Genomic DNA, 14,841 nt, shown 5'->3' with positions numbered 1-14,841 from the left:
AGCTATTTTTGCAATTATTTATTTAATATTTGCTGCATCCTCAACATTGTACTTTTGCACTTTACACATTTCATTTCATTGTTTTCCATAGTAAATCTGATAAGGTAATGAGGAGACTGAGGCTTGGAGACATTATAAATTCATCCTTGGTCAGAAATATTTGTTGAATTTGGGGGCTGGGACTGGCCACTGTGTACATTTTAGTATATTTAGTAACCTCTATAACAAATTACTTTGTCCTTTTGCCTCTTTCTCTTTTTCATATAAAGTGTTCTGTATGTGGTGGAACTCTTAACCCTAGGCTTAAGGCAGGACACCTGTATGTTGGACAGATGATCATAAAATACGAGTAAGCAGACAAAAGGTAGATTCAGAACAGTACCAATAGTTTGATCTTATTTTTTTTTCTTAAAAGAAGAAAAAATATATATACAAATATATATGTATATTTTACTATGTGGCTGTTGAAACTCAGGAAACTATACTGTATATCTTTGATATTAGAATTATTAAAAATTCTTACTTCATATTTTATATAATTTTGTATTGTTTGACTTTTTAAATAAGCATGTTTTATATTGTTGTAATTACTGGAAGACAAATGTTTCATTGTAATAAAGTTGTGAATATTATGGTGAAAAAGAAAAAGGTTTTTTTTAAACTCATTTATGAAAAATTCCTGTGTAAGTAAGTTTTTTGGAATAGAACGAACAGAATTAAGAATAAGTGAGGGCTGTGGTTGTGGCTCCATGGTCGAGTGCTTGCCTAGCATGTGTGAAGCACTGAGATCGATTCTCAGCACCACATATAAATAAATAAAGGTCCATCAACAACTAATAAAATATTAAAAAAAAAAAAGATTAAGTGCGTAAGACCTAATTTTCCACTGTGCTGTCTTCTCAGAGGTCTTCTCTCTCTGCTTTTTACGCCTCTCCTGTCTCTTTTATCCTGCATCATTGTTCTTCAGAGCCTTTATTGATGCCTGAAATTATAGTTTTCTTCTTCATTTGTATTCACTTGTTCATTTTCTCCTCCACCAGAATTGAGCTTTAGTAAATAATAAACCCAAGTAGAGTTTAGGACAGGGTATGCATATTATTTAGCATTTGTCTTTTCTCAGCATCTAGAACAGGGTAGGTTCTCAAAAAAGAACAAACTTAAGCAATGCATTTAATGACATAATGTGAATATCACCTGTCACATTATCAGGGCATTCATTTGGGGAAAATGTCAGGGAGGTATTAGTTCAAGGATAATGCACAGTTTCAGTCAGAAGGAATAGATCTATATTGTATAACATGATTACAATAGTTAATAACAGTATATTATAGTCTTACAAATTGCAAAGAGAATAGATTTTAAGTGTTCTCACCACAGAAAATTTTAAGTATGTGAAGCAAGGCACATGTATACATATTTCAAAGCCACATGTATACATATTTCAAAGCCACATGTCCACAGGAATATATGCAAAAATATATGCAATTTTAGTCAATTACAATAAACAGATACAAGACGAAAAAGTGTTGAGAAATAAATGTTGAGAACCACTAGTTTAGTGAATTGTTTTCGAAAAGTTATCCATTTGTGAATTGAGGACAATGGCTGTGTGAGACCCTTCTGTCTTACTTCCCAAGTATATTCATAGCTGTTGTATTGTATTAATAGTTGGTACCTAGGTTCCAAGGCCACCCTACTGGGGTTAACTGGTTTGTTTTTCAGAGCCACATTTCATACAGATGTTCTTCACTGTATTTATGAAGCCCAGAGAGCTCTTGCCTCTTGTTCAGTGTGCATATTCCCAAAGGCAACACAGTGGGCAGCAGCTTAACTTCTTTCAAAAAATAAATATTTGGTATTTCAGATTATTAGAGATCTCAGGAGGCCAGATGCAGCCAGAATAAGACTTGGATAGAGAAGATACAGTATAAATGCCTCTTAAATAGTTTTAACTTTTTACCAAACTGTATTGTTTTTCTTCATTAGCATTTACATGGTTTCTTCTCAGACTCCACATCATTCAATATTTTGATGGATATGTTATTTATCAAAGGCAAATATAAAAGTAAGTACTACCACCTGTTGCTGAAATATTCTGCTGTCTTTGGTAATGTAGCAATTAGGGGGGGAAATGGACCATGCAAAAACAACCCTTATGAGGGGCTAAATTATGGAGACCTCATTATTTAAGTTTGAAAACATTGCATTGCATGTTATTCCTTCAATGAAACATTTCAGATTTTGCTGATGCTAAAATTGTGTCAGCTTTTAAAATTTTAGTTCTTCCTACATGACCTGATAATTTGACATTTAGCTAATTGCTGAATGACTTTAGAACAGCTTTTATTCTACTGAATTCAGTAGATGGTGCTGAACAAGTTAGAGCTTTGGGCACCACCAGTAGATGGATTTAACACTGCTGGCCACTCCTCACTTTTGGCAGATGCCTTGGAAGTGTTGATAGAGATGAAAAACCAAGATGTGAAGTTCACCAAAGACACCTATGTCCTTGCGTTTGCAATTTGCTACAGACTGGTAAGACTATTTCCTTTTAACTTTCAGGGCATTGTGGGTAGTGTTTGAAAGGAGGTTTATTTTTATTCTCTACAAATAAAGTTCAGTTTCTCTGAAGTCTGTTTTCCATCTGGTGGGAATATTTCAATTTTAAATGTATTCATTTTTAGAAAACTCAAGTTAGTCTTGTCTGACAGTTTGATCATGGGAAAAGCAATTAATTATCTTTTACTCTTCTCTGAAGATTGTGTAGATAGTGAGAACAAAGACTGTGTCAGGGTCAAGCTCTGCTCTAGAGTTGTCTCATATGCTGGACTCTACTAGATCTGTTTTTCTTGTTGCCATTTTCTCTGAAATCAGAGCATCCTTCTGTGTCAAACTCCAGAACTACCTTGCTCTCATCTGTGAAGTTTTTGTGATCGCCAGTACTAAAGTGACATCTCCTCCAAACATCCCCTAATTGTGCTCTATTTATATCACATACTTGTACTTAACTTTGCCCAGATTTCTTTCTCCTCACTAGAGCAGGAGATCCCTGAGGCTTCTTTGTATCCCAGCATCTGACATTGTACCTAATACCTGACAGGGCTTTAATAAATGTTTATGGCATTCAAAAGGCTTTCTAAGGACGGGGGCCCTGGCTTACAAGTCCTTATGTCATTACTGTACCAGGATTGTTTCTTATACATAAAAACTATTCCTTCAGTATTTGTTCAGTGATTAATAACTGAAATAGTGAAATGACCAAGCCTCAGTACATTACTTTAGTCATTCATGCCATTTAATCTTTGGATATTTGGATAACAGAATCATTTTATACTGAAAACAAAAGAACACCAAGCAAGGCTGAAGAACATGGGCCTTTGAAAAGCTCCCTAATATAGCAGTACCAGCTTTCCAAAACAGAGAGGCAGGTGGGTTAACAGTGGAAATGAGACCAAATGGGAAATTGAGAAACTTGGAGTCTAGTCTCAGTTTTTTATCAACTGACTTATGTCTTTGAACTGAGCATGCATGTACCTCACTTATAAAATGAGAGCGGGTTGGATTCAGCAGTCAGCAAGCTTTTTCTGTAAAAGGCCAAATAGTAAGTATTTGAGGCTTTGAGGAACATACAGTTTCTGCCACATATAATTTCTGTTACATATTCTTTGTTTTTTATTTTTATAAGCCTTTAACAATATAAAGACCATTCTTTGCCGTAGACTGGATATAGCCCAAGGGCTATCATTTGCTTACACCTGGGTTAGATCACATTCTTCCCAACCACACCATCCTATGATCCTTCTGGAGCAGAAGGCCAACAAAACACACAACACTGGAGCATCAGTTAGTCAATTTTCTGGCCAATTTAAAGACACTTTCCTGTGTGTATGCTGAGGTAGAATTCAATTCTTATGCATAAGAAGAGCAAGAAGACTTTTCTCTTGCATTGTGTCCAAGAATAACTTGTTTCACTTAGTAGAGACAAGCTGGAAAACTGAGCTGGTCAGGCAGTGCAGATTCCAGGTCAGTTCTGAGAACTGCCCTCTCATCAAATGCAGACTTGTTTGAGGATTGGAAGGTAAGTCATGGCATGACAGAGGACACACGCACAGCTGGTGCTATTCTCGAAAGCTTCATCCACCTGCAGCGTGACACGGGGTGGAAAGGGATTTGGTTCACCATTGTTGTCTTGCTTGTTTGTGGGTCACTCACATTCTTGAATTTTTTTAAGGTTTCTGTTTTCAGGAGATTCTTTTACAATTTATCTTCATATTAGTGTTGATGTTTTTAAATATTTAAGCTTATATAGATATTTTCAGATTGGAAATCCTTCCAGAAAAGTTTCCTAGTGTTACTGAGCATTACTATACTATTTAGTAGAGTAGCAGGCTGTCTGGAAACTAGCTTGTCCAGATACAAAGAGACCTGGATGCCTCAAGTCAGAAGTTGACAAACAGCTTGAAAAGTAAAGTTAAGCTAGATTTGAGTGGCGAACATGTAGGTAACCTGTTCTGTTTGCAAAGACCATTATTTGCTGTAAGAGGAGCTTAGCTTTTTAATTGACTTGAGGTAGGCTCTGGGAAATACTTACAAAAGAATATCTGAAATGCTAAGCACATTAATTAGTTTTAAAGTTAAAAGTTCATGACATTTATTAAGCAATCCTGTCTCCTCACAGAATAGCCCAGAGTCTTTTAAAATCTGTACTACATTAAGAGAAGAAGCCCTAATCAAAGGAGATGTTCTTTCCAGGAGAGCCTCCTGCTTTGCAGTGGCGTTAGCTCTGAACCAGGTAAGATTTGGGGTGCACATAAGTAAATTGGGAGTGGGCAAGACTTCCCTACTTTCATTTATTTTTTATTTTAATTAATTTTTTACCCTTCTAACTGTGAAGTAAAGAAAAAGTTCCTGTAAAGAAAACAATGCCTTTGTTGCCATGGCAATCTATACCTATGCCTGTAAAGTATGTTTTTATTTATAGTTGAGGACCTAACATGCATTTCTATTTAGAATGTGTTGGCCAAGATCCTGTGGAGAATCAGAGAGGAATGCCAGACTCTGGAGAAAATTTTCTTAGTTAATTAAAATGAAGATTGCAAATGGTCAGTTTATTATGTAGTGCTCTCAGAGAGCAGTTTAATTTAATGCTCTCCAAAGCTGAATTCACCTTAGATGAATGAGGACTCCTGCCACAGCCCATTGCTAGAATGGGATTTCATAGTTAGACCCAATTACTATTATTAGTTTGAGGCTTAGCATCCATTCTCAACCCCCCATTCCCCCCACATCAGATAAATGAATGCATCTGAAACCCAGGGAGGACACCTCCCCGAGTCATACCTCAGAGTCAATGAAGGACAAAGAGCTGGAACCTTGGAATATCCACTCCTTTTTTTAGGAGAAAACCATTTTTAATTGAAAAATAAAGCAACACATCTCAAATAAGACTCTGAACAACATAAACTGTAATTTGTTTAAAGAAAAGGCTTTCCTAAGTGGTATTGTGAAATTTGGGTATCAATATTAATACAGTTATCCTGACAAATTATTTAAAATATGAGTACAGGTTTTATCCCTATTTCCAACCCAGTGATAAAAGAAGGGGCAATTTTAAACAATTATTTTTATACTTGAGCTCCCAGAGAGAAGCAAATCCCAAAGTCAATATTTTCCTTATGAAAAAGCTTATTTGTAAAACACATGAGACTATTAATATTTAACTCATTCACAAAACTTCAGAATACATTTTCATCAAGATGACCTCTACAACAATTTTCCTTTAAAGAAATCTGCAAATTTCAGAATGATTTAAGATGACATATTGGGCATGTTAAACTTTGAAAGAAACTACTAAAGTTATTGCTTTAAACTGGAAAAAAAACTGTGGTCCAAAGTATCTTTTTAAAAAGAACTCATCCTGCTGTTCTTAAAATTACATTCATGTTAACAGCAGAAAAAATGTAAAAGCATACAGTAAACATTACTCTTAGAGTAACAGAACAAAGGCATTAAGATGTCTGGCTTTTTGTGTAATTGTTATTACTGTCTATAAATAAAGTCATTGCTGTTTGACTGAAAAAAGTTTTTACAAAACTTCACTTCCAAAATTAACATTTTTATTAAATCAAGTTTATAAAAATGTTCACTATAGAAAAGTCAACAAGGGTTTTAAGAAAACCAGAATATAAATTTTTATATAATATATGTATATATTAGCAGCAAACTACTTCTGAGATTTTGATCTTTTAGTAATTTTAAAGAAAGCATAAACATTGTGTATTAGGAATGTTGGCGAATTCACTTTATCCTTTATTCTGTGATTTGGCCCTTCTAAAAAATACTTTATGCTTCCCAATATTGAGAACAAACTTAGTTGACTATAAAGTAGTGAAACCGTGACTGGTAAAATCTTATTTTCACTATGTCATAGTAACACATTATTTTTGAGAATAACAAATGAGCACATATAAATAGGTAATTGTGTGTATACTCAATTTTTAAAGTATAATAACAACCAACTTTATGTTATTTAGCATTTGACTTTTTAAAAAATTTGGTGATATACAAAATTTTAATCAAATCAGATACTTCAATACTATATGGTGTGTTCATTTTTAAATCCTTAATAAAAAAAAATCTATATAACCTGACAAACTGCATGCAAAGATATATATGTATATGTTATGTATATACATACAAAAGTATATGTACATATATATCTTTAGCTTTGATTTCTTTTATTTATTTATTTTTTTTTTTAGTTGTAGATGTGCACAATACCTTTATTTTATTTGTTTTTATTTTTTATGTGGTGCTGGGGAATGAACCCAGTGCCTCAAGCATGCTAGGTAAGCGCTCTACCACTGAGCCATAACCCCGGCCCAGCTTTGAATTTCTTTAAATTGAAAGTTTCTAGTAACTTTCATCCTAGCTAATGAGAAACACTGGTGGACTAGCCACTCTTAAAGAATCCCGCCTATTCCAAGACCTTAAAAATACAAAATATTTTGTATGTTTACTATGTAGTTAAGGATATTTTATGGCAGAGAAATACTACCCAAACCAGGTTATTTATCCAGCTGGTACAATATGGCTGAGAACTCTTGTTTACTTCTAATTAGAAATCAGAATATCTTGTGCTCCATTTCCGTATGCTGCTGGAAACAAATCACTGAAGGACAAAGACTTGTCCTTCACTTAATAGGCATCCACTTGTTCCCTCTTTGATCACGGGAATTGTTTAAGGCACATAATTTCATCTCTTTTTTTCCTTTATGTCTGTGTAAGTTACATTGTTTAGAGTACAGATGAACATCACTGTCATGTCATATTTTTGAATCGCTCACTTTCATATAGTGCCTTTCTTGGTTGTATTTAATGCTTTTGCCCTGAATTCAACTTTGTACAATATTAATATCTCTTTCCTTGTTTGGATTTCTCTTTATTTTGACTAAGTTTACATATGCCTGATATACACATTTTCCCATTATTTGATTTCCACTCTTTCTGAATTGTTTTAAGTGTAATCTCTTGTACATTGCATAAATTTCAACTTTATAATATGTGCTGGTCTTTCCTAACCCGCTTATATTTATATGACATATAGATGATCTTAGGTCTTACTTTATTTGATGCTTTAAATTTTTTTAACTTAAAATATCCCATATGGTTGTTTCTGTGTTTTTTATATTTTTGCTCTAGTGATTACTTAAGGCTATAACTTTATTGAATTTTCTTAATTCTCTAGTTCCTTTGATAATAATACCTATTAATTCCCCCCTACAAGTGATGGTGAAATTAGCATATTTTCTTTTTCTCCTTATTTTCGTCCTTCACTACCATCTAATTTTAGTTGATACATTATCTTTCATGGTGTTCACTTTTCTCTTAAATATTTATCAGCTTTAAATTATATTTTTGATCCACAGGTAATAAAAGAGAAGAAAATGGCATACTTTACTTTTTAATCTTCATTTTCCCTTTTCTTCTTTTTATTGGTATTGCCATTGCCCTGTTGTCCTAGTGTATGACATTTGCTATCTGTTCCGTAACCATATTCCCTACATTTGCCTTGGCCCTCTATATGTAGTTACATAAGTTCCTTGCTAGTTGCTTTGCTATTATTCTTCCAGTCTTCTTTTTGTTGGCTCAAGTGTTTTCTTCTATATTTTCAGAGGAGCAATATTCTCTTGAGCTCTTTCCTTAAAATTATTTTATTTGCCTTTTGTTTTTGTACTTTACAGTTTGGCCAGGTTTAAATTTTTGAGATGACACTTGCTTTTTCTTGAGATTATTTTAGGCATTGCTCTTTTTGTCTTCTGGTTTGGAATATTGCCATGGAGAAATCTGAGGTCTGCCTGATTTCTTTCTACTTATGATTGATGTGATCTTGTTCATTTTCTCATTTGTGTCCTTGATATCCTTGGGAATATTTTTGTATTGGAATTTCTCATCTACCAGTTATTTTCTTATCTTTGTTTTTCTGTGTTCCTTTCTTCCTTTAAGGAAAACACAGTGTGGGCTGGGGTTGTGGCTCAGTGGTGGAGCGCTTGCCTCACACATAAACAAAATAAAGGTATTGTGTCCATCTACAACTAAAAACATTTTTTAAAAATGTCTCTGTGGAGTTCACATGCTGCATCTTTTTTGATTATTCATCACTGAAAAATACAAATTTCTCTTAGAACAGCCATTTGCAGGAAGTTCATTTAAGAGAGAGGCAAAGAAACAGGCACTGAACCCTATTCTAGACTAGCAGGCTTTTTGTTTAGGTAAAGTAATTAATAACATGTATGTTATTAATGTTATATAACATGTAAAGTTCTGCCTATAAGTATGTATAGGTTTACTTCTCCCTGGCCAATGAGAATAAGAATAGGCACTGTGGTGGTTTTCAATGACAGTCTCTTTTGTGCTGCTGTCATAGTCACACACTGCTTCCTGCAAACATGGCTTATCTGTGGAAATCCTTGACTTGGCTCACCTGCCACTACAAGGACCCAGGAAGTTTCCCTCATTAGTTTAGAACTGTGTTGACTTTACTGTAAACATGATTTTAGGTTGTGCACTTCAGATTGGCCTTGTGAGATCCTTTAAAAACCTTCCCAGGCTCCCTCTCCAGGGTTCTCGAAGTGTTTTCACCTCTTCTCTGGTTTGAAGTTTTTATGTCAGAGATAGGATTTGTGTTTGTGTTTCTCATTCTTGTTTTATTTAAAAGCTAATTCCAGTGGGACAAGAGAAAATTCTAACCTAATGTTGCTATCTTAAAAAATTTGACTTAGGCAGGTTGTTAAAGCATAGAATTATATGCTATTGGATGAAATAGTTTATACAGTATTTATTTTTGATTACTGAATACTCTGGGGCTTTGTGAATAGTCATATTCTGCCTTCCATTAATGATCTTTGTGATAGAGTAATACTCATGATTTGGGGTAATAACTTACTTTGTTTGTTTGTTTGTTTTCCTTCAGAACCAGGTAGCAAAAGCTGCATCCATTTTTTCTCAAATCATGAATCCAGAGAACGTAACTTGCACAAATTTAAATGTAAGTGACTTCTTTATGGTTAAAGATAAGACTTGAAATATAGTAAAATGTTTGCATTTTTAGTCTGTGCACAACGACTTGATCTCCTAAGGTCTTCATTCAGTTCAAAAGAGCTCTTTTTTTGTTTTATTGAGCTCTTCTGTGTGTAAGTTACAGAATCACCCCATGAGAGGAGTCAATAGCTATTGCTTCCAGGAGTTTATAAATATGTGGGAAGGTTAGATATACTCAGATGTAAGACAGGGCTAAATGCTGAAGGCAGAAGGCATAGCTAGGACTCCTGTAGATGCGGAAAGAGGGAGGGAATGGTGACAAAATCACCAGTCTCTTTACTGGACCTTAAGAGAAACCTGCATGCTAATTGCATTCCAGCTGTGGCAGCTAACTCATATGTCTTTGTGATTAATGAGCTCATTACCTATGGTGCATTAACTATGCCTGATGCATGGTAAGCATTCAGTAGATATCAACTATTTTCATTTTTATTATATTGCCAGTCTGCCAAGGTCCATTGGCTCCATTGACTTATCTGGACTACTGTGTCACTTGTTTGGAGTCTTATTGCTTGGGTCATCAAGGGCTGTACTCATTCCACCAAGACATGTATGACTTTAACCCCTAAAACCAAAACAAAGACAAAACATTCCTCCCAAAAGCATAATCTGTCACCGCTCCCAGTTTTTGAACAGTGAGTCACCTAAACCTTCCTGTTCCAATAAAAAATTTAAAAAGACCATATTATCATTAAAGGCACCGTAGTCTCCATGCAGCCAGCTCCTTTCAAGGCCCTGCTTGTGTGCTGAGTACATTTGTGTTGTGAGGAGTTGGACAAGAAAAGTCCCCGGCTTTCAAGGGCTTCCCATCTCCTGAAACAGTCAAGGGGCTGAGAAGAAAAAAATATTTCCATGGAACTGAACCATGTGAAGAGCCGTGTGAGATGAACTAGGGTAACAGATCCCAGATGCATTGGAGTATTCCAAGAAGAGGGAATGAAGGACAAGACAGGGTTAACTGAGGTCTGGGAGAGGAGGTCATGTCGAGCAGTGTTCTGAAGGAAGACAGGTCTGTGTGATTGAAGGGATGGAGGTAGAAGGACGTTCTTTGCTAACAGATTGCTTTTAGTGAGGCTTTTGTGTAAAAAAATACAAGCTGTTAATTCTAAGCACCTCTTACCATCTGAATTTTAGATAAGTTACTTCATTTCTATAGATCCTGATTTCCTTTCATCTGAAACCGTAATGATACTTGTTCTTTTATTTTGGGCATTGAAAGAAGTAAGTGTGTGAGGTAGTATGCATAGTGCCAGGCACTTAATCAATTAATATTTGCCAATACTAGTAGTATTTGTTTCACATAAGATCAGTTAAATAAAAAGGAAAAAATTTCAGAATGGGAATTAGACAAAATTCCCAAGCTTCTCAGAAAAAAAATAGTAACACTTAACAGTAATGATGATTTTCATTTCTATACTTTAGTGGTTATTGTCAAAAGTCACCTCCACTCCACTGCCCATTGACTTCGGGAGAATGACTAGGTCAACATTTATGGTCAATTTCAGAGAATAAAGTTAGACCAGAAGATAAGGATACTGGAGTCTACACTTAACTTAAGTGATTTCTCATGAGGGAAAAGATGGAGCCAATGACAACAGAGAATCTGAGAAGGAGTTGGTCTTGGAAGAGAAGAGACTTCTAGGAAAATGCCCACAAAGTACTTTGCATAGGGCATAAGCTGGGAGGGGAAGAGTGTGAAAGCTGTCAGCTCAATCAGTCTGCAGACACCTGGTGATGGGTCTGCTCTGAACTGACATATGCCACAAGAAAGAGATGTAAGAGACTCACAAATGAGTTTATAAGGCGTTCATGGTGAGGCAGAGGAAGCATCAGAAAAGTCAGGGAACAATAACAGCTGTGTAGAGATCCAGCAGGGCTCAGCACCCCACCTGAATAGCAGATCCCCACTGTCCAAAGAGAAGCTTTGGGGGCATCAACCTGAAAATTCAGAGGCTAAGGGCAGGTCTGGGAGGCTGAGGCTGTTTGGCAAAGCTCCAGAGTCCCAAAGGTCCTGTCATTTGAGCCACCAGAGGACTAGGAACCCTGGTCTTCTAGCAGATACCATATGTAATTTGTATTCTTCTCCACTTCCTACTTATGGGCAACTCTGGTGTCCAAGTGTGTGACTGATTCTGAGGGGAGTGGCCTGCAGATGTGCTAATTTTATGATGGGACAGGAGTAGAATTGCTGGAATTAACAAGAAACTCTTCCCCTAAAGCCAAAGCCATCCGATAGTTCAGAGCATCAGGAAGGAAAGAAATCCAGTAGAGTGTGGGAGAGGTGCTATAGGTGGATCATCAGTAGCTTTTCCTGGAGTTGAAATGAGGTTAGTAGAGAGAAATCAAAGATAGTGAGATGGGCAGGTTTTAATTTAATTTTAGCTAAGGTACAGTAGGCATTTTACATTCATTAGCTCATTTTATAGAGGCCTATCAAAACAGTATTCCTCCGTAGTATAGATAGGGAAATGAAGAGTCAAAGGGGTAAGTTCAGTTACCCAAGTTCTCACAGCAGATTATATGAGTCAGGGTTTTAACTCACACACCTGACAGTGAGGCCCCAGGTTTCTCCTCTCCAGACCTACAGAGATGAGGAGGGTTGTGCCTCTCTCATCCAGGACTGGAGCTGGCCACTCCTCCTGAGTGGTAATGAACAGAACATAGGATTAGATGTCAAAAAACATGATCCACTGCCAGTGCATGTAGCCCACTTCGCAGATTTAGACTCTTCAGCTCTCTGTCCTTACCTGTCTCTCACAGCTGTTAATCAACTCTAGTAATATCGTTTGTTTTGTTTTTACTTCTCCACTTCCTACTAGTTGTGGACAACAGTGGTGTCCAAAAAAGATACCAGAGGCTGTCTATGCCCAGTAGGAGGAGAAATGCAGAGCATGGTAGGCAGAGCGTGTGCTCAGTGCCAGGGTAGGAGGATGGGCTCCTTTTCTCTGAACTGGAAGGTCAGCTAGTGCATGTGGTGGGAGGGTTATCCTTTAGGCAAGGACCATGTAAGGAACCTTGAATTGATGCTGAATATGAATCATCCTCTTCATGAACTGGGTCACCGACTGAAAGATAGTTTTTTTGTTCAAAAATTATAACCCAGAAATCTCTTCTAAATGTCCAGTCTCAATTTCTCATGTTACAACATAAGCACTGTTTTGAACCTGCACAAGTGATTGAATGTATTAGGAATTAGCATCAAAACATGGCATGTGCCTATTGATGCAAACTTATGTAGCTAGGTGCGTTTCTCACCATTGAAATACTGGCTCATGCTTGTTTTTGCCTGCTTGTTTCTTTTTTTATTCAGATTATTATCCATATCCAGTCAAATATGTTGGAAACCCTGATAGATATACTAACGAATGCTGCAGAAGGAAATTTATCAATATTTGTGAAAAAACGTGTGTTCTCAGAGGAAGTGGTGAGTGTGCAAGTGCTGCAGAAATCATTTAAAAGTGAAAAAGCACTCTTAAAAATATTCACCTGATTTCTTGATTCTTTAACTCATCTCATTAAAGAGATGTCAAACATGGCAGCTCCGTCATTCCTGTTGTAAAGCTTTTGTTTGCATACAAAGATTTGTTTTCTTCCGACAGAATATGTCTTCTAATAGTGTAGGAAAACATCTTTGTTTATGTTACTCTTTTCTGTGCACAGTTTTCATGAGCTTTGTTTCTTTTACACGTGGATGACAATTTTACACCTTTTTCCTTTCCCCTAAAGCTTCCAATACTTTTCTCCTCTTGTCTTATGCTCAGTTAATGACCTTGCTTCCTGTTTTATGGAGAAAATAGAAATCATCAGAAAAGAATGACTGCCCCATAGACAGCCTCTGGCTCCTTTCTCTATATTCCCATGGTGACTGCACGCATCTTTTAATCCAGCCTTGCATGGTGTACTCTCTGCCCCCTCCCCAGGGTATCAGCCTAGAAATTGTCTTATTCTTTTGAGCATCACATCATCTCCTTTCCCAGGGTCATTCCTAATAGCAAACAATAGGGTATAGTATCTTTCATCCTAAAAATTTGTCCTACCATGTAGGTAGGAAGATTTAGCCTCATAAAGTCAGTTCTCCCCAAGTTAACGTGATGAGATAATATGATCCCAATAAAGATTTCACTGTGTTTCTTTCTGTAGTTTAAGTTTAGATGCATTTACAACCAAGAAAGAATAGCTAAGAAAACCCTATGAAAAAGAGCAATAATAAATACAAGGCTGAGCAGATACTAAAGCATATTAAAGCTTCTATAATGCAAACCATGGCAATAGCACATGAATGGGTGAGCTAATGAGATAGCATTGCAAGTCCAGGGATACTTAGATGAAGACAAAAGCCAGTGCTCAGATAAATGAGAATAGATAGACATTTCTAAGAAGTGGTACTAGAAAAAGTAGAGAGCCAGTGGAATACAAAAATTTTATTTGGGGGCTGGAGATGTGGCTCAAGTGGTAGCGCGCTCGCCTGGCATGCGTGCGGCCTGGGTTCGATCCTCAGCACCACATACAAAAAAACAAAGATGTTGTGTCCATCGAAACATAAATAAATAAAAATATTTAAAAAAAAATTTATTTGTTCTTGTACCGCAAGCCAAGATAAATTACAAATGGATAAGATATGAAAATTTCAAAATGAAATAATGCAGTCACTAAGTATAACCGTTAGTGAATTACTTTATATCCTGACAGTGGAAAATTTTCTTTCTTAGTCAAAATCCAAATCAATAAAAGAAATGATTGAGCTGGGTATGTGGCGCATGCCTGTAATCCCAGCACTCCAGAGTCTGAGACAGGAGGAGTTCAAGGTCAGCTTCAGCAACTTAGGAAGAACCTTGTCTCAAAACAAAACAAAACAAACTCTGGGGATATAGCTCAGTGGTTAAGTGTCCCTACACCCTGGGTTCAGTCCTTAGTACCAAAAAAGAAAAGATTGATAAATTTGACTGCATAAAATTTTTTTGTTTTGCTTTTCGGTATGACAGAGACACCATAACAAAGTCAAAAGGTAAACAAGTTGGAAGGAAAAGCTTTCAAACTTTAATTATACAGAGAGCTAACTAACCTTAATATATAAAGAACACTTTTTAAACATTGTAAGAAAAGGACCAACAACCCTAAAGAAAAATGAGTAAGAGATAGGCACAGAATTCACTTAAAAGAATTATGAATGACCTTTAAATATTTGGAAAGATTCTTAACCTTGCTCATATTAAAGGAAATGCAAAATAAAACTTACACCTG

The 14,841-nt window shown here is 36.1% G+C and overlaps 1 protein-coding gene across 3 annotated transcripts in view; it reads left to right on the top strand.

Annotated features, from left to right (window-relative positions):
• Positions 1 to 14,841, top strand: part of Ptcd2 (pentatricopeptide repeat domain 2) — a 29,069-nt gene that overhangs the window by 9,390 nt on the left and 4,838 nt on the right. For 2 of the 3 annotated variants that reach the window (XM_026393269.2, XM_026393267.2), the window contains exons 5-9: positions 1,987 to 2,065; positions 2,444 to 2,535; positions 4,679 to 4,792; positions 9,473 to 9,547; positions 12,911 to 13,024. In XM_026393269.2, the coding sequence (XP_026249054.2) occupies positions 1,987 to 2,065; positions 2,444 to 2,535; positions 4,679 to 4,792; positions 9,473 to 9,547; positions 12,911 to 13,024 (474 nt within the window). The remainder of the gene's footprint in view (positions 1 to 1,986; positions 2,066 to 2,443; positions 2,536 to 4,678; positions 4,793 to 9,472; positions 9,548 to 12,910; positions 13,025 to 14,841) is intronic. The other variant, XM_026393270.2, reaches the window with a different exon arrangement.

The sequence above is a fragment of the Urocitellus parryii genome, chromosome 1 (assembly GCF_045843805.1).
Source record: "Urocitellus parryii isolate mUroPar1 chromosome 1, mUroPar1.hap1, whole genome shotgun sequence".
Classification (NCBI taxonomy): domain Eukaryota; kingdom Metazoa; phylum Chordata; class Mammalia; order Rodentia; family Sciuridae; genus Urocitellus; species Urocitellus parryii.
The sequence above is the reverse complement of the archived record's forward strand: the minus strand, read 5'-3'. Positions and strand labels throughout refer to the sequence as shown.